This window comes from Schistocerca nitens, chromosome 8 (assembly GCF_023898315.1).
Source record: "Schistocerca nitens isolate TAMUIC-IGC-003100 chromosome 8, iqSchNite1.1, whole genome shotgun sequence".
Taxonomy (NCBI): Eukaryota; Metazoa; Arthropoda; class Insecta; order Orthoptera; family Acrididae; genus Schistocerca; species Schistocerca nitens.
In genome coordinates, this window is record NC_064621.1 from 622,777,272 (window position 1) to 622,802,117 (window position 24,846).

The 24,846-nt window shown below is 37.4% G+C and overlaps 2 protein-coding genes across 4 annotated transcripts in view; one reads left to right on the plus strand and one right to left on the minus strand.

Annotated features, from left to right (window-relative positions):
- The window catches only part of LOC126198661 (A-kinase anchor protein 17A-like), a 133,588-nt gene extending 127,178 nt beyond the window's left edge, over positions 1-6,410 (minus strand). For 2 of the 3 annotated variants that reach the window (XM_049935138.1, XM_049935136.1), the window contains exon 1: positions 5,427-6,405. In XM_049935138.1, the coding sequence (XP_049791095.1) occupies positions 5,427-6,200 (774 nt within the window). In that variant the 5' untranslated portion in view covers positions 6,201-6,405. Of the gene's footprint in view, positions 1-5,426 lie in introns of all 3 variants that reach the window. The other variant, XM_049935139.1, reaches the window with a different exon arrangement.
- Positions 6,411-6,465: 55 nt separating this feature from the next.
- LOC126198897 (histone H4 transcription factor) overlaps positions 6,466-24,846 on the plus strand; it is a 102,626-nt gene continuing 84,245 nt past the window's right edge. Inside the window, exons 1-2 of the mRNA XM_049935516.1 lie at positions 6,466-6,823; positions 6,913-7,449. Of these exons, the coding sequence (XP_049791473.1) occupies positions 6,772-6,823; positions 6,913-7,449 (589 nt within the window). The 5' untranslated portion in view covers positions 6,466-6,771. The remainder of the gene's footprint in view (positions 6,824-6,912; positions 7,450-24,846) is intronic.

A 24,846-nucleotide genomic window follows, 5' to 3' on the forward strand; every position in this document is an offset into this window, starting at 1 on the left:
ACTGTCCGTTCCGTTCAACTGCTCTTCCAAGTCCTTTGCTGTCTCTGACAGAATTACAATGTCATCGGCGAACCTCAAAGTTTTTACTTCTTCTCCATGAATTTTAATACCTACTCCGAATTTTTCTTTTGTTTCCTTTACTGCTTGCTCAATATACAGATTGAATAACATCGGGGAGAGTCTACAACCCTGTCTCACTACCTTCCCAACCACTGCTTCCCTTTCATGTCCCTCGACTCTTATAATTGCCATCTGGTTTCTGTACAAATTGTAAATAGCCTTTCGCTCCCTGTATTTTACCCCTGCCACCTTCAGAATTTGAAAGAGAGTATTCCAGTCGACATTGTCAAAAGCTTTCTCTAAGTCTACAAATGCTAGAAACGTAGGTTTGCCTTTTCTTAATCTTTCTTCCAAGATAAGTCGTAAGGTCAGTATTGCCTCACGTGTTCCAACATTTCTACGGAATCCAAACTGATCTTCCCCGAGGTCGGCTTCTACCAGTTTTTCCATTCGTCTGTAAAGAATTCGCGTTAGTATTTTGCAGCTGTGACTTATTAAACTGATAGTTCGGTAATTTTCACATCTGTCAACACCTGCTTTCTTTGGGATTGGAATTATTATATTCTTCTTGAAGTCTGAGGGTATTTCGCCTGTCTCATACATCGTGCTCACCAGATGGTAGAGTTTTGTCATGACTGGCTCTCCCGAGGCTATCAGTAGTTCTAATGGAATGTTGTCTACTCCCGGGGCCTTGTTTCGACTCAGGTCTTTCAGTGCTCTGTCAAACTCTTCACGCAGTATCTTATCTCCCATTTCGTCTTCATCTACATCCTCTTCCATTTCCATAATATTGTCCTCAAGTACATCGCCCTTGTATAAACCCTCTATATACTCCTTCCACCTTTCTGCCTTCCCTTCTTTGCTTAGAACTGGGTTGCCATCTGAGCTCTTGATATTCATACAAGTGGTTCTCTTCTCTCCAAATGTCTCTTTACTTTTCCTGTAGGCAGTATCTATCTTACCCCTAGTGAGACAAGCCTCTACATCCTTACATTTGTCCTCTAGCCATCCCTGCTTAGCCATTTTGCACTTCCTGTCGATTTCATTTTTGAGACGTTTGTATTCCTTTTTGCCTGCTTCATTTACTGCATTTTTATATTTTCTCCTTTCATCAATTAAATTCAATATTTCTTCTGTTAACCAAGGATTTCTATTCGCCCTCGTCTTTTTACCTACTTGATCCTCTGCTGCCTTCACTACTTCATCCCTCAAAGCTACCCATTCTTCTTCTACTGTATTTCTTTCCCCCATTCCTGTCAATTGTTCCCTTATGCTCTCCCTGAAACTCTCTACAACCTCTGGTTCTTTCAGTTTATCCAGGTCCCATCTCCTTAAATTCCCACCTTTTTGCAGTTTCTTCAGTTTCAATCTGCAGTTCATAACCAATAGATTGTGGTCAGAATCCACATCTGCCCCAGGAAATGTCTTACAATTTAAAACCTGGTTCCTAAATCTCTGTCTTACCATTATATAATCTATCTGAAACCTGTCAGTATCTCCAGGCTTCTTCCATGTATACAGCCTCCTTTCATGATTCTTGAACCAAGTGTTAGCTATGATTAAGCTATGCTCTGTGCAAAATTCTACAAGGCGGCTTCCTCTTTCATTCCTTCCCCCCAATCCATATTCACCTACTATGTTTCCTTCTCTCCCTTTTCCTACTGATGAATTCCAGTCACCCATGACATGGGAGCTATTAAACTAGCAAAAAATAATGTCACCAGTGTACGATCCAAATATATTGACATAATGCATCACTTTATAAGACATCATGTGGAACAGGGGAATATAGTCCTCAGTTATCTATGCACGGAAGAAATGTTACCTGATCTCCTAACCAAGCCTCTCAGTAAGGACAAATTTCAGAAGCTGGTGAAACATTATGGTTTAACCTGGGATGTATAAAGTTGAATAGCTGAAAAATATTTGTTCAAGGGGGAGTGTTGGGGATATGTGAACAAACATTTTCCAGCGTGCATAGTGGTGCACAAGATATGATGTGCAGAGTGCATTAGACTCTATGGAATATACATGTTCCATATTTATTGTTGGGGCAACTGAATATAATTTGGTAGTCAGATGTATTGATATGTGTTGTGCGAATAAAGCACAAGTTTATTTTGTCCCTTAAATCATGTTACCTGTCATTTAGCTGCGTTAACCTGCATAAACTACAACAAATCCACGCTTCAGACGGTTCTTGGAGAAGTACACAACACATCCAGTTTCAGATGAATCTACACTGAGAAAGAACTATTTATCCGTATGCTACAATGTGTGCTCAACAAAATACGAATTACTATTGCTGAGCAAAAGATCTGGCTGTCGATAGATGAAACTACGGATATCAGTGGGCGATATACTGCAAATGTTGTTGGTGTTCTAATAGTTGATGGCCCTGGAGATGTGTTCCTACCAACATGTGAAACTCTCGACAGAGTAAACAATTTGACGATTGCTATTTTGTTTGACAACTCTCTGAAGCTACTGTGGCCGGATGATGTGAAAAGAGACAACATTTTGCTCCTTGTAACAGATGGTGCTTTATATATGGCTAAAGCAGCTAAGGAGCTTCTGATTCTCTACCCCAGTATGGTGTACGCCACTTGCCTTGCACATGCGTTGCACAGAGTTGCCGAAGAGATGCGATCAAATTACTCTGATGTGGACAAATTAATTTCCTGTGGCAAGAAAATCTATGTGAAGGCTCCGCTACGGGTGCAGAAATTCAAGGAACAAGCACCTTCAACGCCCCTCCCACCTAAACCTGTTCTTACACGATGGGGTTCTTAGCTTAATGCTGCTGAGTATTACTACAACAACTACGCCCAAATAAAGACAATCTTCTGTGAGCTTGATAGTGATTAATCAAGTGCTACCAAATTAAGAAAGAAGTTTATACAGATACATTGTCTCGAAACTTGGCATACATCAACGCCAATTTTTCAGTGATATCAAAAACCATCAAACAACTGGAAGCTGTTGGCATTCAGCTATGTGAGGCCCTGAGTATTGTGCAACATGTGCAGAGTGAGTTGGGTCGAGCTCGTGGTCATGTGGCTTACAAAGTGAAAACCAAATTGCAAAGTGTTCTCCAACGGAATCCTGGATATTCTACACTGTGCAAAATTAGTGACAGTATTTCAGGGAATGCCACAACATTTGAAGATACTGAAACAAAGCTGAACTCCAGTGACCTGGCTGCCATCAAATACGCTCCAGTGACGTCTTGTGAAGTGGAGAGGAGCTTTTCCAGGTACAAAACTATCCTCAGCGACAACCATAGATCTTTGACAATGGAAAACCTGAAAATGTACCTTGTGATCCAGTGCAACTGTGCAGATACTGAAGATTGACATACGGTATTAAATAATGTGAAACGATTTAAATACTATGTAGAAATAAAAACATTGTTTTACAGTTTTGATAGATGAACTTTTCATTGTACTTTGTGTTTAAAAAATAAAACATTCAGACATTCAAAAAATAGGTGCAAATTAGCCACAAACCCTACAGAAAGAAAGAACTATACTAACAATATTTTGAGAAGTGAATTTTGTATTACTTTATGGTGAATAAAAAATTAAATAAACAAACAAGAATGCTTTAAATAAACTTCTATTAAGTCATATTTTATTTTTAAGGTCATATTTATGTAAGTTTTAGGTCATAAATGCTTGCATATTTAACTTTTTTTAGGTAATTAAAATCTGGGCCCTAGTGATAACACAATCTGGCCAGCTCTACAGCCAGTATACACTGGACCGTTTCCAATTGTTAAATGCAGCCGACATATCTTTGATATCTTGCTCAACAAGAAAATAATGGTCTCTCTGCACAGAATCAAACTCGCATGGGTCCTACTCAATCCTGTTGCCTCATGGCCTACAAATCCTGACAGCCCACAAGACGACATCTCCCCTGTCAGCAAGACATTGGTCTCTATGTGGCCCAGCAATCTGGCACTCATCACACTCTACATCAGTAACTTCGATCCCGAAGATGTAGGCATCAAACTAATTGTTGACAACCTTGTAACAGATGGACACACTGATGTTCCTGACATGCCTACCATCTCATCCATGTTTCTTGACCACCACCACACAATGACTACAGAGGCTTATCCTCTCGACTGTCGGCAGATGGCCCTTTCTGGCAGGGTTCCAGCCAACCATTACTTCATACTAAGCCACTTTCTGTCTCCAACACAGTTTGAGGCATTGCACCAGCCAGTTCACTCAGTCACAACCTGCACACAATGTAACCCACTTCGGAATCCCCAGTGACCCCCCACTCACGTGGCATGATATCTCTACACCATCACTGTCAGGCACCAGAAGCCAAGAAACAGTCGAGTCATGTTCTGCATCACAACCTGGCATGACACAGCTGGTCACGCACATCTTTGCATGGTCTCCACAACTGACGACACTTACCAATCTTCACTATTTCCAATGCTCTGCACTACGGGGGAAGCGGGAGGGCTCTGTGGACTATGATCAGCGCAAGTGACATTACTGACCAGTGAGTTTTCACAGCAGAGTGGAGTATCTGTGAGCAGTGTGACAATGGCAGTTTGGTCTGGAGCCTAAAATAAGGAACTGTTACACTCTGACATGTATCTTATGTGTATGGTATGTTTCTTTATACTGATTAGGGAAATTCATCACATATTCTTTGAAATACCAGGGATAAAATACAGAAAGCAAAAAGTTATTTACAACTTGTACAGAAACCAGACTGCAGTTATAAGAGATGAAAGGGAAGCAGTGGTTGAGAATGGAGTAAGACAGAGCTGTAGCCAGTACACACTGTTATTCAATCAGTATAATTGACAAGCAGTAAAGGAAACGGGGGAGGGGGGGGGATTTGTAAAGGGAACTAAAGTTCTGTGAGAAGAAATAAAAACTGGTTTGCCAATGGCAGTATGAGTAGATCAGCGCTAGTTGTAATTGGATATTAGTATACTGGATATTTCTGTCAATTAATGTATAACTTCACTTAATTCACATCCCTGATGGCAATCCTTCATGATGAGACTTAAGGAACTTGGCATTGAACAACAGAAAAAAAATGTGTCTTAACTACTGTCCACAGGCATAGCAAAAGCCACAAATCATTCATGTTAAGGAGGTTTTTCATCAATATGATGCTACAAACTATGGAAAATGAAATCCCTGTAAGATTTTAAATCTCATTAATCATTATGATTAAAAATAGCACCTAAGACTACAACAATGTTTCAACATCTAGCAGTTAAACTGCATGATACACTGTGATGAAGTCCAGTAGAAAGATTTAAATGGTTGAAAACACAGAGATTATTTAAGAATAAATAAGGCAAATGTAATCTCAAATTGTTCTACCTTTATGTTAGCTGTGTATGCTCTGTCTCCCTCCTTGTACAGCAGTTTCATACCACGCAAAGAATTCATTGCTTTTACAAAGCAAATGTATTCTTTATATTGTATATATGCTTCAAATGTACGCTCTTGGTCAAACGAGAATGTATTTATTCCTGTTTTGCGCGATTTCATTTTATTTCTAAATGGATCTGTAGCTGGTATATCAATGCATCTCACGTCACCAAATACTTCAAAAACCTTCTGAAGTATATATTCACTTGGTCTTATAATACCCTTTATAATATCCTTTTTCGTCGTGAACCATTTGTAAGGCAAATTGCTTATATATATTGTGTCTGGTCTCTCTCCATGTTTTGTCTCATTCATGTTCTTTGCGTCTCTGAAATAAGCATCCCAATTATGCCTGGTAGGAAACACTATTTTTGCCTCTGCCGCTCGTATCTTCAAGGGTTCGCTGAAATTTGCTAGCTTCAACGTGCGAGTATCCAATCTCCCTATGACATTTTGCAAACAAGATTTATTTTCAATTTCACCTTCGAATCGTATGAATTCCAATGTGCTCTTAACAACTTTTAAGGTAATGAATTCCTCAGGAAAAATCATGCTTTTCAACTTGTCCATTAATTCCGAATTAGTAATAGTTTTCCCGGTAAATTTCATTAGTGGCAGTTGAACCGAAATGTTCAGTCTTGCAATAGGTTTAAGGTAAAGTCCCTGCGGTGAAAATAAGTCAACGGCGTCCTTCATGTCTTCACAAATTTTAATTACATTCATGTCAACCAATATTCAGTGAAGGAACAAGTAACTATATTAAATATTAACTACTAAACACGTGTATATTGTTTCTGTGTGCAGCTGATATTGTGACATCTACTTCGACACACTACTCATCAACTTCAAAAGTCATTTGAATCACACAGCTACACTAAACATTCAGTCACCATTCTGCTAATTTGCTACATACAATCAAAGCACTTCATTTCGCACTAGAGTTCTCAAAGATTATAAGAAGATATACATTCTTGCTGACATCAGCTGCGACACTAACTCACTTTGCGATTGTAGTAACTATAGTCATATGAATTTGCATATGTTGGGAAGCAATTCGATACTGATTTTGTCATTTTTTTTCTTATTTTTGCCGTACAGTCTGTGAGCCACATGGTTGAGAACCTAACGTTGGCTTATAGAAGTATTGTTTACCTGACTGGAGAGTCATGAACCTGTGGGAGTTTTAAATGTATGAAACAAGGCGCGCGGGAAGAAGAGGAGGGAATCCAATTAGGTGAAGAAAAACTATTGTCTGTTTCGAGATTTATATAAATCGTGGAATGAGTTGCCCACAATGGGCGAAAGTACCAAATTAATAACGATAAATGATTGCAGTCCGCATAAAGGTATGTATATGTCATAAAGTCTTGTTTTCACACTAAGATGTAATGGTAAATGAACGTTTGATAACACTTGTCTTTTATGCTCCCTACAGGTGTAAAACGGAAATTCGATGGTAGTTGCAGCCCTCAGTGTGTTTTCGATCGTGTTCTTGCAAGCGAAATGAATGCAGATGCTTCTAGAGAAGATGGAACATCACTAGAAATATCAGACGACGAGCACAGCTCAGAACATGGAAACGATTGTTTGCCGTTGGAAAATAATGATTTAAACACATTTAGACGCTCTGACGCTCTTGAGAACTGTAGAAATTGGGTAAATCAATCACAAGAATTGTATCCAGCTAAAAACATTCGAACTAAAAGCATTAAAGAAGAACGTCAGGTAACAGCAACAGCGGAAGAGCAAGATGTGGATTCTCCCGACGGGAATGAAAGTGATTCTAAGACAAGCAATGGGAAATGTTCAATGCTTATTAAAGGAAAACGTCTGTGGCTTAAGGAACAAGTTCTTCATTTAGTTTGTGAATGGAAAAACTGTTCTTATGAAATCGATGATGTTGAGACTTTTGTTAGACATGTTAGTATGCACATACCTGATTTGGATATCCGTATCAATGAAGATGGCAAAGGTAAGAGTTTAAGAATGTCCATAGTGGGCATATGTAAATAAAGGTTAATTTGATTACCATTTTGCACAATAACTCCAGCCCTGTAACAAATATATAAACCGCTGGCAGTATAGGAGTGGATGTGTTGAATAAAAGAAAGAAGTAGCAGTTAAAGAATCCGGGTATTAGATAACAGTATAAATTTGTAATTCATTTGCCCAGTTTCATTTGTTCATGTTGTGTGGACCAAGTAATATTATTCCGATTAACACATTAGGTAGGTATTAGACACATGATTTCTTTCATTTGTTGATTTTCTCTTTTGCTGTTTATTTAATGCTATGACAGTCTTATAGTTGTAGCTCTGCTCACTGGGTAATTAGGACCTAGTAAATTTACAATAATGAACTTATCAAGAACTATACAAAAAAGAATTGTCATGGCATTAATTTATTTTACAACTAATCAGCATATCGAGAACTATACTAAGAAGAATTGTTATGGCATTAATTTGAGGAGTAGCAAAACAAGGAATGAAATAAAGCTAGTGTCCCATGCCCTCCTTTAGGCACTGGGAGGACCTCACTGTGAATAACAATCTTCGGTAGCATCATTTGTGAAAAGGCTTGATGGTAAGAGTTACACACTACTACACCTTCCCTTGCATTTTTATAGTTTCTATATGATGACTGTGAGTAATACTGAGCAAAATATTATTTTGAGGAATTGACTAATGCAGTTGCAATTTTATCTCTGATATCAAAAAGTAGGCTATGTCAGTTATGTCGCAAATGTAGAGATCAGTCTGTTTCCTCAACCTCTCGTTTCTTATGCTACGTGTCAATCTGTCATAACAGCCAAGATTACAAGTGGAGGACGGGGCACACCAACAGACTATGACCACTGTGCTCAAACAACCTTTGGGTTGTTGGTAACATTACACTGTCATTAGAGATAAGTCTGATTCCTCTCAACTGTTACCTATGATGTCATCAATGTGATGGAAATGCTAACTTTCAGTGTATACAAAATGGTGGTGATGTTGGACAACATTCAGAAACCAACAAATTCTAACAAAAATAAAAACAACACAAGAACATCTCACTCCAACAATAAAATGAAACTAACAGGACAGCTGTGGGGGGGAAAAAAAACCCTCAACTTAGGATATAACATTACAGCCACATTTTATATATATATATATATATATATATATATATATATATATATATATATATATATATATATATGCAATTCCAAAGAGCGGAATAGGACTTTTCCCTTGACCTATGTAGCACAAGCACAGCTCTTGATACCTGCTGGCAAACCACAAATAAAAAAAACCACATCTACAAACAGCACACACCTACATAACTCACAGAAAACCACTGAAACCAAACCTCAGCAATTCAAAAACCCCTCATTCACTAGATCAGTTAAAACGCAACCAAAATACTATAAAAATAAAACAGACAAAACATCACAATTACTATAGAATAAAACCAAAACAAAACTAACTTACCAAGAAAAGCCTCCGACAAAATCACATAGGTTGGTAAATTTGTTGATCAGGTCCGCTACCCTTCTGGTAGTCAGGTGTGACCTGTGAACTCCTACAACTACTTGGCATTATTTTGTTCAAGAGATTTGCATTAGAATATAGCTGTAAATTGGGAAGCTGAGACTGTTGCACTCTTTGTTCAAAAGAGAATGCAAAATAACGAGAAGCAAAGGTTATTTGAGATCTATGCATCTGAAAAGATTTATGAGTGAAGCATACAGCTCGCACCGTCACACCTTAGAAAAAGATCTGGCAGCGACACCGAGAAAATTCTGATACTGTGTAAAATCACTAACTGGATCTAAGGCTTCCATTCACTGCTTTTTTCACTAGTCTGTTGTGGCAGTTGAAAAAAAAAAAATCCAAAGTTTTATGTTTCATGTTCAAGAAATCATTGACATGGAAGCATCATGCAATAGTACCGTCATTTGACCATCGGACAGACTCCCATATGCATGACATAGTAATAAGTATCCCTGGTGTAGAGAAAAAAATTGAAAGATTTGAAAGCAAATAAGTCTCCAGGTTCGGATGGAATCCCAGTTCGGTTTTACGAAGAGCATTGGCCCCTTACATACCTTGCATTTATCATGAATATCTCATCCAGCGGAAAGTCCAAGTGACTGGAAAGAAGCGTATAAAAAGGGTAAAACAATGGACCTGCAAAACTACAGACCGATATCCCTAACTCTGATTTGCTGCAGAATCTGAACATACTCTCAGTTCGAATACATTAAACTGACTGAGAAGCTTACTGTCAAGTATCAGCATGGTTTCAGCAAGCATTGCTCGCGCAAAACTCGGCTTGTCCTTTTCTCACGTGATATACTATGAACTATGAATGAAGAGCTACAGACAGAATCCATATTTCTAGATTTCCAGGATGTATTTGACATGGTGCCCCATTGCAGGCTGTCAATGCAGGTATGAGCATATGGAATAAGTTTGCAGATATGTGAATGGCTCAAAGGCTCCTTAAGTAATAGAACCCAGTATGTTGTCCTTGATGGTGAATGCTCATCAGACAATGGTCTTGCTAGGAGTGCTCCAGGGTAGTGTGATAGGACCACTGTTGTTCTCTATATACATAAATTATACGGCGGGCAGCAGTCTGCAGTTGTTAGCCGATGATGCTGTCGTGTACGGTAAGGCGTCAAAGTTGAGGGACTGTAGGAAGATAGAAGACGACTTGGACAAAATTTCTAGTTGGTTTGCTGAATGGCAGTTAGCTCTAAATGTGGAAAAATGTGGATGAGTGGGAAGAATAAACCTAACATTCACGTACAGTATTACCAGTGTCGTGCTTGACACAGTGAAGTCATTTAAATATCTGGGTGGCGTAATGTTGCAAAGTGATATGAAATGGGACGGGCGTGTGAGAACTGTGGTAGAAAAGGCAAATGGTCGACTTTGGTTTATTGGGAGAGTTTTAGGAAAGAGTGGTTCATCTGCAAAGGAGACTGCGTATGGGGCTATGGTGCGACCTGTTCTTGAGTACTGCTGAAATATTTGGGATCCATACCAAGTCAGATTGAAGGAAGACATCGATGCAGTTCAGAGTTGGACAGCTAGATTTGTTAGCCATAGGTTTGAACAATGCGTAAGTGTTACAGGGATGCTTCGGGAACTCAAATGGAAATCCCTGGAGTGAAGACAACATTTTTTTTTTTTTTTTCGAGAAACATTATTGAGAAAATTTAGAGAACCTGCATTTGAAGCTGACTGCCACACGATTCTACTGCCTCCAACATTCATTACGCATTAAGGACCAGAAGATAAGATACGGGAAATTAGGGCTTGTATGGAGGCATTTAGACATTCATTTTTTCCTCGCTCTATTTACAGGTGGAACTGGGAAGGGAATGACTGGTATCTGTAAAGAGTACCCTCTACCACACTCTGTACGGTGGCTTACAGAGTACCTATGTATGTGAGATGTATAGAATCTGATAGGGATTTCATCTGGCCTCGGGATCTTGTTCAGTTTTAAGAGTTTCAGCTGTTTCTCAGTGCCACTGATACTAATATCGATTTCACTCATCTTTTCAGTAGCACAAGAATTAAATTGGGCAGTACTCCTGGGTTTTTCTTTGCAAAGGAACATTTGAAAACAGAGTTAAGTGTTTCTCCTTTTGCTTTGCTACTGTTTCAGTGGCAGTCTTGTCTATGAGTGACTGGAAACTAACTTCTACATATAACCAGAATTTCTTTTGGTTTTGTGAAAGATCCTATGACAATCTTTTATGGTGCTCACTGAAGGCTTCACTCATTGCTCTTTGATTACCAAATGCGTTTCATTCAGCATATCTCTATGTATAGCCCCAATGTTTTGTGTTCTACCTATTATGCGAGAGTCTGTTTCTTTAGAATAAGCTTTACAATGAGTATTGTGAGTTTTATCCTTGTGTGGGTTAGTTTCTCTGTGGTGTTTTTTGACAATACCAAATGTGTGAAACTAGCTGCAAAAGTGCACAGAAAAGTGACAAAGCTGTTGCAATTCTGTAAGGCAAACTCAGTACTGCATGTTATTGGGAAACATTCAGTCCTGAAAGAGACATCTGTTGCTGCCTCAGCCATTTTGTGTACATGGGTAAAGCAGAGAAGATAGCATTGCTCCCTTCCATACCCAGCTGTCAATTCTGTTGATATTCCAAAACCATTAATTGTCATAAAGAAAAGGGTAGGCCCTACACCATCACGGAATAGATCATCATATGTTGTCAGGAGTTCTCCTGTGTTAAAAAAGTTGTTCCTTGTACAGCAGATTGCACAATACCATCTGGGAAACAGTTTCTGATTATGACCAACCAGTTCCATGAGAAACAAACTTCACACTTTGGTGGGGGGGGGGGGGGGGAGGGGTGACATATTGTCCTTGTAGTAATCAATTTTCAGCTACAGTGAAGGACACTGTGTAATCCAATTTTTCTAGTTTTGCATAGGGTAAAACAATGGAAATCTTTTACCACCTTTACCTGACTTTATAGTGCAGCGTTTGATTCTGGCATTTTGAGGTTGTTTCTGTTTTTAGCAGCAAATATAATGACGCTGTTACAAAAATTTCCTTACAGTACCACGGAAAAAAAGAAAAAAATGGTCAGTTAGTTTCTTTCGGTTCCAGCCATTAGACCTTTTCCATGGGCTGTTCAGTAAAGTATGTCCTGAGACTTCCTGCAGCTTAAAGCTGTGTGCTGGACAAGAACTCAAGCCCCCAGTCTTTGCCTTTCATGGGCAAATACTCTATGGAATTTGGATTAAGTAATAGAGAGGTATTGATGAAAGTAAAACTGTGAGGGTGGGTTATGTGTCATGCCTGGACAGCCGAGTCGTTAGAATATTTGTGCACAAAGTCAAATGATGTGGGTTCAAGTATTGGTCTGGCAGACTGTTTTAAACTGCCAGGAACTTTCAAATCATGACATACTCTGTTGCAGGGTGACAATTCCTTCTGAAAAGTGCATGCTGATGATTACTGTAATTCCTTTTCACAATGTACAGAAACAAACTTGATTATTTCCTTATGATGTTATTCCATTTGTTGATATTTTTACTCTTCCTCCCCAGAAGTTCATGTAATGTGCTTCTATCAAAAACATACAGTGTTGCACACCACATCTCATTTTATGTATGTGGTCCGTACAATTGTTTTAGTGCTGTTAACTTTCCCACTTCCTATGCCATAGGGTTGACAAAGTAATAATTTTGTGAAAGAAATTTCCACAATTTGACTATTAATTGTTCATTTATTTTACACAATCATGATTTCAACTTTGTAGCCATTCTCTAGTACATGTTGAAATATGTATGACATGTTTGTGACATGCTATTGTTGAAAAAACATACTTCTTGTCTTATAGACCAGTTCTCATAGTACAGGATACGAGTACATATCCAACATAGATAATACATCTGACATTTTGCAAAATGAGGAACCATTAACGTACAGTATGACATATTTAATAGCTAATATATTTCTGTGACCTGCATTCATCACTTCTGTTCATCAACTGACTTAATGTCCTAATAACAAGAGGCATATTAGAACTAAAATAAGTTGTACCAATGTCCGTATTATACGCCTCACTGATTTGAAATGTACTGTAAGTAATAAAATAACGTGAATTAAAACTCTCCAGGCTGCCAATGCTTTCAATAACACCACAGTGTACAATAGCAACAGTAATCCAACCACAACCATGTGAAGCACCATCACTCTTTGTAAAGGTAAACTTCAGTAGTCCACCTACAAAAACTGCAGTACTATCCAGAACATTCCGTGATCCATATGATTTAACAGTTATATTTATGTTGTCCACTACTTTATATACTGTTGTGCGTACTCGTCCTATAATGTCGCATCTAGTGAGTTATTCGATGCAGTTGCCTGTGCAGCAGCCCAATCCAGACTGGCAGTGTGTGGTGATATCATGTGCTGTTTATATTTGCTTAGTTGATGAACAGAAGTAATTATGCAGGCCACAGCTGTTAAGTACACCATACTAAATGTTAATTGTTTATCATTGTAAGCCATATTACCTATCTTGAATATTTGCTCATATCCTGTAATACGAGAACGGGTCTATAAGATCAGAAGTATGTTTCTTCGACAATGACATATCACAGACAAGTCAGACGTAGTAGTAGTAGTAGTAGTAGTAGTAGTAGTAGTAGTAGTAGTTGTTGTTGTTGTAGCTTTATTCATCCATAGATCTCTTTTTACAAGGATATAGGGCATGTCAAAGTATTTACAAGTTTAGACCAATTTAAAATAAGCTAATTCGTATATACATACACTTACAGATTTCTAGTTAGAGACAATCGTTAGAGTTACTCCTGGTATACAATAATTTTTTTTACAAATAACTTATTAAATAAAGTAATGCCACACTGTTCACCCATATCTCACCGTGATTTCCCTAAATCGTTTCAGGCAAATGCCGGGATGGTTCCTTTGAAATGGCACGGCCGATTTCCTTTCCAATCCATTCCTAACCCGAGCTTGCGCTCCGTCTCTACTGACCTCGTTGTCGACGGGACGTTAAACACTAACCCCCCCAATATCTCACTACCGGTCACTGCACACACTATATGCACATTGTTTCATAACACTTCACCCACAACACACACAAACACTGGTGATCTCTGGGCCATTTTCTGTACCACAGCTTCCCATTTCTTATCCTGAAAAACTGAGTCAGCATCCCTCTATAGTAAGTGAGATGTTGAGCTCATAATGAGGAAGGGGTGTTGGTATTGTGCAATGCATAGCTTGGGGGTAAGTTTTTCTAGAAAAGAAACTTAGTGTGAAGGTGTTATGTGGAATGTTGGATGTTTTGTATTCATTATTATTATTTATTTATTTGTATAACATTTTTTTTACCCAACCCCTACTCTGTTTAATCTAAGTAATCCTTCAATGTATAAAATGTATTGTGTAACAGGCACTTTCTAGCTGCCATTTTAAATAAGTGTGTTTTTGCATTTTCTTTTATCTGTTTTGGTAATTTATTGTACAGTTTTATTCCTCGGTAGAAAATCCTGTTTTGAGTTTTATGTTTATTTTTTCTTGGCAAATGTAAGTTGAGTCTAGCTCTTGTTCCATGGTCATCGACAGAGCTGTTTGTGCAGTAATTATCAATGTTATTTTTGTTGTGTACAACTGACTGGTAAATGTATTCACACTGAGCAGTTAATTGAACAGATCTTTACAATGAACTCGACTACCATTTTTGGTTATGACTCTTATAGCTCTTTTCTGGAGTTTGAAAATTGTGTTCATGTTTTGTGCATTTGTTGCCAAAAAAGAATGCCATAGCTATGAATTGAGTGTACATATGAATATTATTTAACTAAAAGACACTGCATGTTACATACTAATTTAGGATCCAAAAGGCATAACATGTTGATGACATTTTGTTTGAAAGTACCTTTGTGTGCCCCCACTTCAACTGAGAATCAATATACATTCCTAGAAATTTTGCATTTGCATCTATAGAGGTTCCATCTACATTTAATTTAAAATTGTCATTTTCCCTCTTCAAACTTAAATTCATGGCATTAGTTTTCTTTATGTTCAATGTCACTTTAGTGCTTATTGACCAGTTGTAAACTTCCTTGAGAGCTTCATTTGCTTTCTCTGCAAGGAGTTCTCTTGCTTTCTCAGTGACTATAACATTGCTGTCATCAGTGATGAGAATTTTTTTCACCATGAGTAACACTACTGGGAAAGTCATTGATGTATATCAGTAGTAGTATTGGTCCTAATATGCTACCTTGCGGAACCCCCATATTAATGTATTTTGGTTGTGATAAGTGTTTTATTAAATGTTGAGATCTATTTAAAGTATGTGTTATCTCTACTCTTTGTACCCTGTCTGCTAGGTATGAGATCGAACCCAGTCGTTAGCTACCCCTCTTATTCCTAACGCTTCTAATTTATATAATATAATCTTGTGGTCAACTGTATCAAAGGCCTTAGAAAGATCCTGTGACACACTCATCTTTGTCAAGAGCATCAAGTACAACCTTTGTGAATTCTTCTATGTCTGACTCAGTATTTTTGCCACTTCGGAAACCAAACTGTGATTCACTTAAAAGGTTGTATTTAATCAGGTAATTTATTAACCCGTCTTTCATAATTGCTTCTATTATTTTTGAGAATGGTGACAGCAGGGAAATGAGCTGGTAATTTTGTGTGTCTTCTGCATTACCTTTCTTAAGCAAAGGTACAACTCGTTCCTGTTTTAACTACTCTGGAAATGTCCCTGATGTGAAGGATTCATTTAAACATTTGTTAAGGGGCATTTGTAGACTTAGAGAAAGCTTTTGACAATGTTGACTGGAATACTCTCTTTCAAATTCTGAAGGTGGCAGGGGTAAAATACAGGGAGCGAAAGGCTATTTACAATTTGTACAGAAACCAGATGGCAGTTATAAGAGTCGAGGGACATGAAAGGGAAGCAGTGGTTGGGAAGGGAGTGAGACAGGGTTGTAGCCTATCCCCGATGTTATTCAATCTCTGTATTGAGCAAGCAGTAAGGGAAACAAACGAAAAATTCGGAGTAAGAATTAAAATCCATGGAGAAGAAATAAAAACTTTGACGTTCACCGATGACATTGTAATTCTGTCACAGACGGCAAAGGACCTGGACGAGCAGGTGAATGGAATGGATTGTGTCTGATAGAAGGATATAAGATGAACATCAACAAAAGCAAAACAACAATAATGGAATGTAGTCTAATTAAATCGGGAGATGCTGAGGGTATTAGATTAGGAAATGAGACACTTATAGTAGTAAATGAGTTTTGGTATTTGGGGAGCAAAATAACTGATGATGGCTGAAGTAGAGAGTATATAAAATGTAGACTGGCAATGGCAAGGAAATCATTTCTGAAGAAGAGAAATTTGTTAACATCGAGTATAGATTTAAGTGTCAAGAAGTCGTTTCTGAAAGTATTTGTATGGAGTGTAGCCATGTATGGAAGTGAAACATGGACGATAAATAGTTTGGACAAGAAGAGAATAGAAGGTTTTCAAATGTGGTGCTACAGAAGAATACTGAAGATTAGATGGGTAGATCACAAAACTAATGAGGAGGTATTTAACAGAATTGTGGAGAAGAGAAATTTGTGGCACAACTTGACTGGAAGAAGGGATCGGTTGGTAGGATATATTCTGAGGCATCAAGGGATCACCAATTTAGTATTGGAGGGCAGCATGCACGGTAAAAATCGTAAAGGGAGACCAAGAGATGAATACACTAAACAGATTCAGAAGCATGTAGGTTGCAGTAGGTACTGAGAGATGAAGAAGCTTGCACCGGATAGAGTAGCATGGAGAGCTGCATCAAACCAGTCTTTGTACTGAAGACAACAACAACAACAAGGGGCCTTGTATAATCTCTATGCATTGTTTCAGTACACACATTGGTACTTCATCTAAGCCTACTGACTTTTTATTTTTTGAACAGTTTGATTGACTTCATTCTCTGTGGTTGGAAGGAATATCATTGTATTTAGTGCAACATTATTTACAGGTGTTATATTTGTTTTGGGGAATTTTTGCTGTAACTTCTCTGCAATACTTGAAAAAATGCTCAATTACATAGTTTGCTAAGTGTCGTGGCTCATTTATGACCTTATCCCCCTCCCTTAGCAGTATGTTATTCTGCGTTTCTTTGCCTCTCCCCGTTTCCTTTTTTATAGCATCCCAGACTGCTTTGCTTTTATTCTCTGCATTACATATTATTTTGCCATTAAATGACAAGCAGTCAACACCTTCCTATAGATCTTTTTGTATCTATGATTGAAATTTAAGAATTCTGGTTCATTGTGACTCTTTTTCATGGAACTGAGGTATTTAAGTGTTTGGAAGGACTTCTTAATACCTGCTGTTGTCCATCTGTTTCTGTGAGATGATGATACAGACATGCGTACTTTTGGAAATCCCTTTTCCAGATTCAATTTCAGTAATGTGGAGAATTTAGAGAATTACATATTGACATTGGTTTCCTTATACGCTTCATCCCAGCTTTGTTTTGCAACTTCCTTTGAAAAATCTTTTATTTTGATTTCTGATAGATGTCCTTTGTAGGCTTGTACTTTAGGGAATGATTCAATGCCTGATTTTACTGTCGTTATTGGACAGAGATGGTCTGATAGTCTGAGATCTTTTACAGCTACATCACATTTTTCCCTGTCCATAGTTGTGGCCACATGGTCAATTACTGATGCAGTCATTGCAGTAACCCTTGTCGCACTATTGACCAATAGGGACATACCAAAACTTTGAAGGCTATTTATGACGGTGTTGTTGGATTCATTTATGATACTAATGTTGATGTTAATCCCCCCACACTGAATTACGTTGCCCTTTGTACTTGAGACTGTCTAGAACTTCTGTTAATTTATTGAAAAGGGTGTCCACACTACCACTGGGACATCTATACGCACATAAAATGATTAATATCTTGGTGATATCAAGCCCTGTTAATTCAATAGCTGATATTTCAAAGTTTTTGTCTTCACTTGCTCTACTGAGGTCATATCTTGATGTGAACTGTGCTCCTTTTCTGATATAAATGCACTATCCTCCACCCCTTGAAGCAGTTCTGCAGTAAAAGTTTTCCCTTCCATAAGATGATAACACTACACATTTTAACATTTCAACAAGTCCTTGAGAATGGCTATAAAGCTGAAATCATGATTGTGAAAAATAAATGAACAGTTAACAGTCAAATGGTGGACATTTCCTGTAAAAATTTCTATATGACTGTGTTCCCCCATGAAGGAAAGATCATTAAGATAATAATTATTTTTTTGTTATAAAGGCAAGTGATAATGCATGTTTCAGGACTATCACATGCTTTCTGCTATATTGTCTTGGCGTGGTCCTTTTATTCTTGACAACACTTTACTGTGAAGCTGGGATTTGGTGACTGCGTTTATGTCCACAAACAGCAGGGTTAAGATTCAGTGAGTGCTGTGTTGAACTGCTCTTTATACTTTCATAACGGTGAACACAGTAACATACAGGCTGACCGTCAGGTAATCAGCAGCATTTAGTGGGGAAACACTTTTTTGCTCCTGATTTCAAGGAAAACAATGTTAATGTTATGTTTTCAAATTATTTTTATGGGATTTTCATCACATGAATAGAGCCAGGAAGAGAGAATAATACATGAATACAAAGCATTTCTAACCATGAAGGGAGAATTCTTTTAATTCATGTGCTGTCATATAATCAATATTTGAAATTTTTTGACCAAGAGTATAGAACCTTCTGTAACAGAAGTAAAGAGCATGGAGAATGTTTCAAAGCAATAATTATTATAAATTCGTGGAAGATTAAAACTGTGGGGCAGATTGAGCCTAGAACCGGAATCTTGGCTTTCCTGATCAGTGTTCTTAAAGGCTGACCTAGCCAGGCATAATTCAGAACACTCTTCCATAATTTCAATTTTGCAAATACTTTGTTCCTGCTTTCCAACCTGCACAGACGATGTTTCGCAGAGTAAAGGAGTAAAGGATATTGCTAAGAAATGGTTTAGCCATAGCTTCCATTTTGGAATGTGTACTATTTTGAAATTTCCTGCAAGATTAAAACTGTGTCCAGGTTAGTTAGTTAGCTAGTTATTGTTGCATGTTCCGGGGATCATTTTGAGCGATAGATTATAATGATGTGGGATGAGTCATTTTACATTCACATCGCAATCTAATTTGTACATACTGTTACATTCTGAACATTTCTAAGTTTTGAGGTATGAATTAAAAAACGCCTTCAGTCACAATTTTTCGTATTTTATTCAGTACACAATGCATTTCGGACCCTTTGGGTCCATCTTCAGGTGTAATTCGTCTTAATACAGGCTTCATTTGTTCTCTTGAATGAGATGAAATGCATATTCTTGTCACGAAAAGGTTTAATGCTAGGCTACGAATTTTGTAAGTCAGATGTGGAAAATATGAGTGAAATAGTGGAAAAGATGAATAGTATAAACTTGCCAGATAATCCAAGAAAAGCGTTTTTAACGTTTTAGTAACAGCATAAGATTTTTCCTCTATCGTTATCAAGCATATCACTTCATCCAAGAGGCACATTCGCAAACACATGTTTGTAAACACTTCACAGGTGTTTTTGTACATGGTGTGGTCAAAGATGAATTTTTCATAGTGCTAAAGATATAATTATTAAACAGTTGTCATATGCAGGAAATAACTTTAGAACGGATCTTTAAAATTACTGAAATAGCTGTGACTTGCGAAATCTGTTTGTTCATTTAACATCAATTCTGGTTTTTTTATTTTGTGGAGGCATATCTCCAGTTGTTCTAACAAATTTAGGGTATTACCATTGGCTTCATTATGTAATACTACCAAATTGTTTTCTAAATTGTTGATGACCTGTTTCATCTCCAACATATGTTGCGCAAGCCTGAAAGCATTTACATGTTGTTGAAAATGGGTTTTGAAGTTTCTGCCGGTTTTCCCTACATAGTAGGCTGGACAACTGGGGCGTGATACTTCGTACACTCCACTGTTGTTGTATGTTCGCGTATTTGATTTTATGTTATGGATGGCTGAATTTCCTAATTTATTATTAGTTGAGAATGAAACTGTTACATTTATTTATTTATTTATTTTTATTTTTAAGGTTAGCTATTTTTTGTGATATGGGGCTTAGGTATGGAATACTGGCAAATATTTTCTCTTCTTTCATAGTGTTGTCATTCGTTGTCTTCCTTTTGTGTATTTGTTAAATTGTCAATTGTTTTGTCTGTGTAGCCATTGCTTATGGCAATGCTCTTTATTGTATCTATCTCATTCTTGAACATGTTTCCTTCTAGATCAAGAGAGTGTACTCTGTGTAGCATGGACCTAAATGCAGCATGTTTCTGTGTGGTGGGATGGCATTCCATTTGCCTTCTACTGTATTCCTTTCTTCTGTTCTAGTCAATTGTTGCCTCATGCTCCCTCTGGAACTCTCAGCAACCAGTGGTTCTATCAACTTTCCAGGTCCCATTTCCTTAACTACGTAACTTTTTCCAATTTCTATAGTTCATAACCAATATTTGTGGCCAGAGTCTACATCTGCCCCTGGAAATGTTTTACAATAAAAACCTGGTCCTAAATCTCTGTCTTACCATTATATAATCAATCTGAAACCTTCCATGTATACAACCTCATTTTATGATTCTTAAACCAAATGTTAGCAGTGATTAAATTATGCAGTGTGCAAAATTCTACCAGGCAGCTTCCTCTTTCATTCTCATTTTCCTGCTGTCGAATTCCAGTCCCCCATCAAAGAGTAATTTTTAACCATCTGAATAATTTCTTTTATCTCATCATACATTTCTTCAGTGTCTTCATCATCTGCGGAGCAAGTTGGCACATAAACTTGTGCTAATATAATAGGCTTGCACTTCGTGTCTGTCTTGGCTACGATAATGTCTTGAAGAAATAAGCCAACTTTACTTTTCGGTGCATTTTGTGGGGCTCATCTGTTACTTTGACTTGTTTCAAAACAGGGTGCTGAATCCTGATTCTAACCTAAAAAAGGTGCCCCTCCGTCACCAGTAACCACAGGGATGTAGCTATATGTGATCGTGGCTCCCCCCCCCCTCCCCCTCCCCACCCCCTGTATATTATTTGCAAGAAGCTCAGCCAACCTATCTTTCCTTCTGGGTCAATCCATATGAAGTGGTCCAGTGATGGTTGCTTGACCATTTTTAAATATTTTAATTTTTTTTATATGTGATTGCCCTATATTTGAGAAGTTCAAAACAGTTTTTTAAAATAATTTATCTTTCACCTTTACTGGATGGCGGCCATTTTTATTTGTAGGCGTGCAACGATTTTTGGGTCTGGAGACATTAGCAAAAATGTTACAACATTGCAATTGACATGATTGTTTTTAGAAAAAGTGTCCTCTACAACATTGTCTATTACACAAAATACCCTAAATTCAAAAACAACCAGTCAAAATGACCTCCAAAGTTTGATATCCAAATTTTCAAAAGTCCACTTTTTAGGCCCAAAAATAACAAACAAGGAGTGATTTATGAGAGTCTATTTTTTTTCTATAGTTAGATATCGTGCACTACAAGCCTCATTAGAGCAAGAACACTTAAACAAATGTTTCCTTATTTTTTTTATGAATTTTTGAAATTTGAAAATTTTCATTTTTTGTAAAGTTTGGGGTTGGTTATCTCAAATGGAACTGAATACAAAAGTATGAGTTTTGCACAGTTTGTACACCTATATGATAGCAACGTACTGTAAAAATTTCAACATTGATATCTGACTGTAAACAAAGATATGAATTTTTGAAAATGAGGAAATAATTCACATTACTCTACAACTGATCTTATGGCTGTTGCCTATAATTTTGACATATATTTAGTTAACACTATCACCCAATATTCATTTATGTATTTTAATAATGCAATATTAAACAATAGGAGCTTTCGGTTTTGTTCTATGGTAATAAAAATGCCCATTTACATTTAGGTTTATTATCAATAAAGTAGTACATTATTGCTAGGTGTGGCATAGTTGTAGTCAGTCTGTTCTTAAACCTCTGTTAGAGTGGATGTACATAATTCATTGATAGTGTAGAATGTGTTATGTGCTTTGTTCTGTGCGTAATTTGTAATTAATTTTGAGAGATTAACTGGAATGCAATAACATGGATGAACAGTGCTCTGTTGGGCAGATAGCAATTGAAGTGTGTCACAAAAGAGTTTACGGTTCAGTTTCAGAAAACGAAAAATGTCAATGACTTTGATGAAGTTAGACAAACTTTGTTTAAATTTCGAGTAAGTTCTTGTGTAACATCAGTGTGTGTGTGTCATGAGAAGAAATATATTCTGAAGTACAACCATATTTTTGAAAGAAAGTGCTGTGATCCACTTAAAGTTCATAAAAAGCATATTACTAAAGGTTTGAGAGACATAAAACTTGAACATTTGTCCTTGTTATATGAGAGTGAAACAGCTTCCAAAGTGAAACTTAAATGTGATTCCTGGAAATTCCCTGTGCCTAAATTGTTACTCAGAAATATTTGTTGTGAATCGAGAACCAGAATCATGTAACCTTGTTAATGACATTTATATTCCTAATGAGGAAGCTGTTAGCATATTGGATTTTGCTTGTTCTGAGTTAGATGTATCTCCTGCTTCGAAAATAATAAAATTAAGTAGCAGAAAAAGAAAAGCAGCTATTGAAAATAAGGTACAACAAATTTCAGACCTAATTTGAAAAGACTTGGAATCATGCTTTAATAATACAGATACCAACATCATTTCTAAAGAAGAAGAAAGAAGAAAACCTACCACTACCATCATCTGAGACTGAATGTTTGAACTTAATAGAGAATTAAATGTTCAGTGACATCTAAAGAGGAAAAAGTTAAAATTTTAAGTTTGCTCCCTAACTCATGGTCAAGAGTAAAAATAGTTCATGAATTCAACGTTTCTCATCGTTTGGTTAAACTGACCCAAAAATTGGTGAAAGAGCAAGGCATTCTTCCAGTTTTAGGAAAGAAGAAAGGAGTAGGTATAAGTGAAGAAACAGTTAAAAAGATCCAGCAGTTTTCAGAAGATGATGAATACAGTAGAATGTGCCCAGGTTCCAAAGATAGCAAAAGAGTTGTTGGAAATGGAGTTAAGGGAACAAAGCAGAAACAAATAGTGCTGTCAAATTTGATGAACTTTATGTAGCTTTCAAAAATTCTCATTCTGAATACAAAATTGGAAGGTCAGAATTTTGTGACCTGCGCCATAAGTTGTGTATTTGGCTGGATCCTCAGGGACGCACTCCGTATGTGTTTTTTTATATCATCAAAATGTCAAACTGATGATTGCATGTGCTAAACTCCGCGATATTAACTACAAAGAGTTACTAGATTTAAAGGTCTGTGATACTAACCGTCATGACTGCATGATGAGTTTGTGTAATAAATCCCTGGTAAGGAAAACCTTGTTGAATTGTTTCACAAATATGATGAGGAAATGCCAGACAGTATTACCTTCAAACAGTGGGTCACAACTGATAGGTCAGAAATGATAACAGTGGTTAAGTCTCAGGAAGAGTACTTGGAATCTTTAATTGATAACTTACAAAAACTCAAAAGTCACCGCTATGTTTCTAAAATCCAAAGTTAGTTTCTGAAGGGCAAAAAAGCACAACTTCACGAAACAATGCATAGTGCTAGCTGATTTTGTAGAAAATTTTACATTTGTGATTCAGGATGCAATATCTACATCTACATCCATACTCCACAAACCACCTGACGGTGTGTGGCAGAGGGTACCTTGAGTACCTCTATCAGTTCTCCCTTCTGTTCCAGTCTCATATTGTTCATGAAGATTGTCGGTATGCCTCTGTGTGGACTCTAATCTCTCTGATTTTATCCTCATGGTCTCTTCGCGATATATATGTAGGAGGGAGCAATATACTGCTTGGCTCCTTGGTGAAGGTATGTTCTCGAAACTTCAACAAAAGCTCGTACCGAGCTACTGAACTTCTCTCTTGCAGTGGCTTCCACTGGAGTTTTCTATCATCTCCGTAATGCTTTCACGATTACTAAATGATCCTGTAATGAAGCGCGCTGCTCTACGTTGGATCTTCTCTATCTCTTCCATCAACCCTATCTGGTACAGACCCCACATTGGTGAGCAATATTCAAGCAGTGGGCGGACAAGTGTACTGTAACCTACTTCCTTTGTTTTTGGACTGCATTTGCTTAGGAGTACAAGGGTACCACTGGGTCAATGACCAGGCAACAGTGCATCCATTTATTCTCTACTTTAAAAATGAGACAGATGAAGTTTGCAGTTCTTCAATTTGCATTCTAAGCGACTTCTTGGAGCACAACACTTTGGCTGTACATGTGTTTCAAAAGTACGTAATAAATTACATAAAAGAAAATTTCCCATTGTTGAAAAGCTGATATACATTTCAGGTGGAAATGGTAGTCAGTATAAGAACAAAAATAATTTTTCAAATCTGTGCAACCACAAAGTAGACTTTGGGTTGGAGGCTGAATGGCAGTTTTTTGCATCTTGCCATGGTAAAAATGCATGTGATGCGAGTAGGAGGTACAACAAAACGTGAAGTAAGTAGAGCCAGCCTACAGAGACCAATCACAGACCAAATTCTCACAGTACAGGTCATGTATGTCTTTTGCAAGGATATTATTAAAGGCAGTACCTATTTTCTGATCAAGAAAGAAGTGGTTCTGCAGATTTTAAAACTGTGTAGCAATAAAAGAAACAAGGCATTTCCACAAATTCCTTGGCATTGCAGAAAACTTAGTTCGATGCTATGTAACATCAGAAACCGAAATGTATAATTAC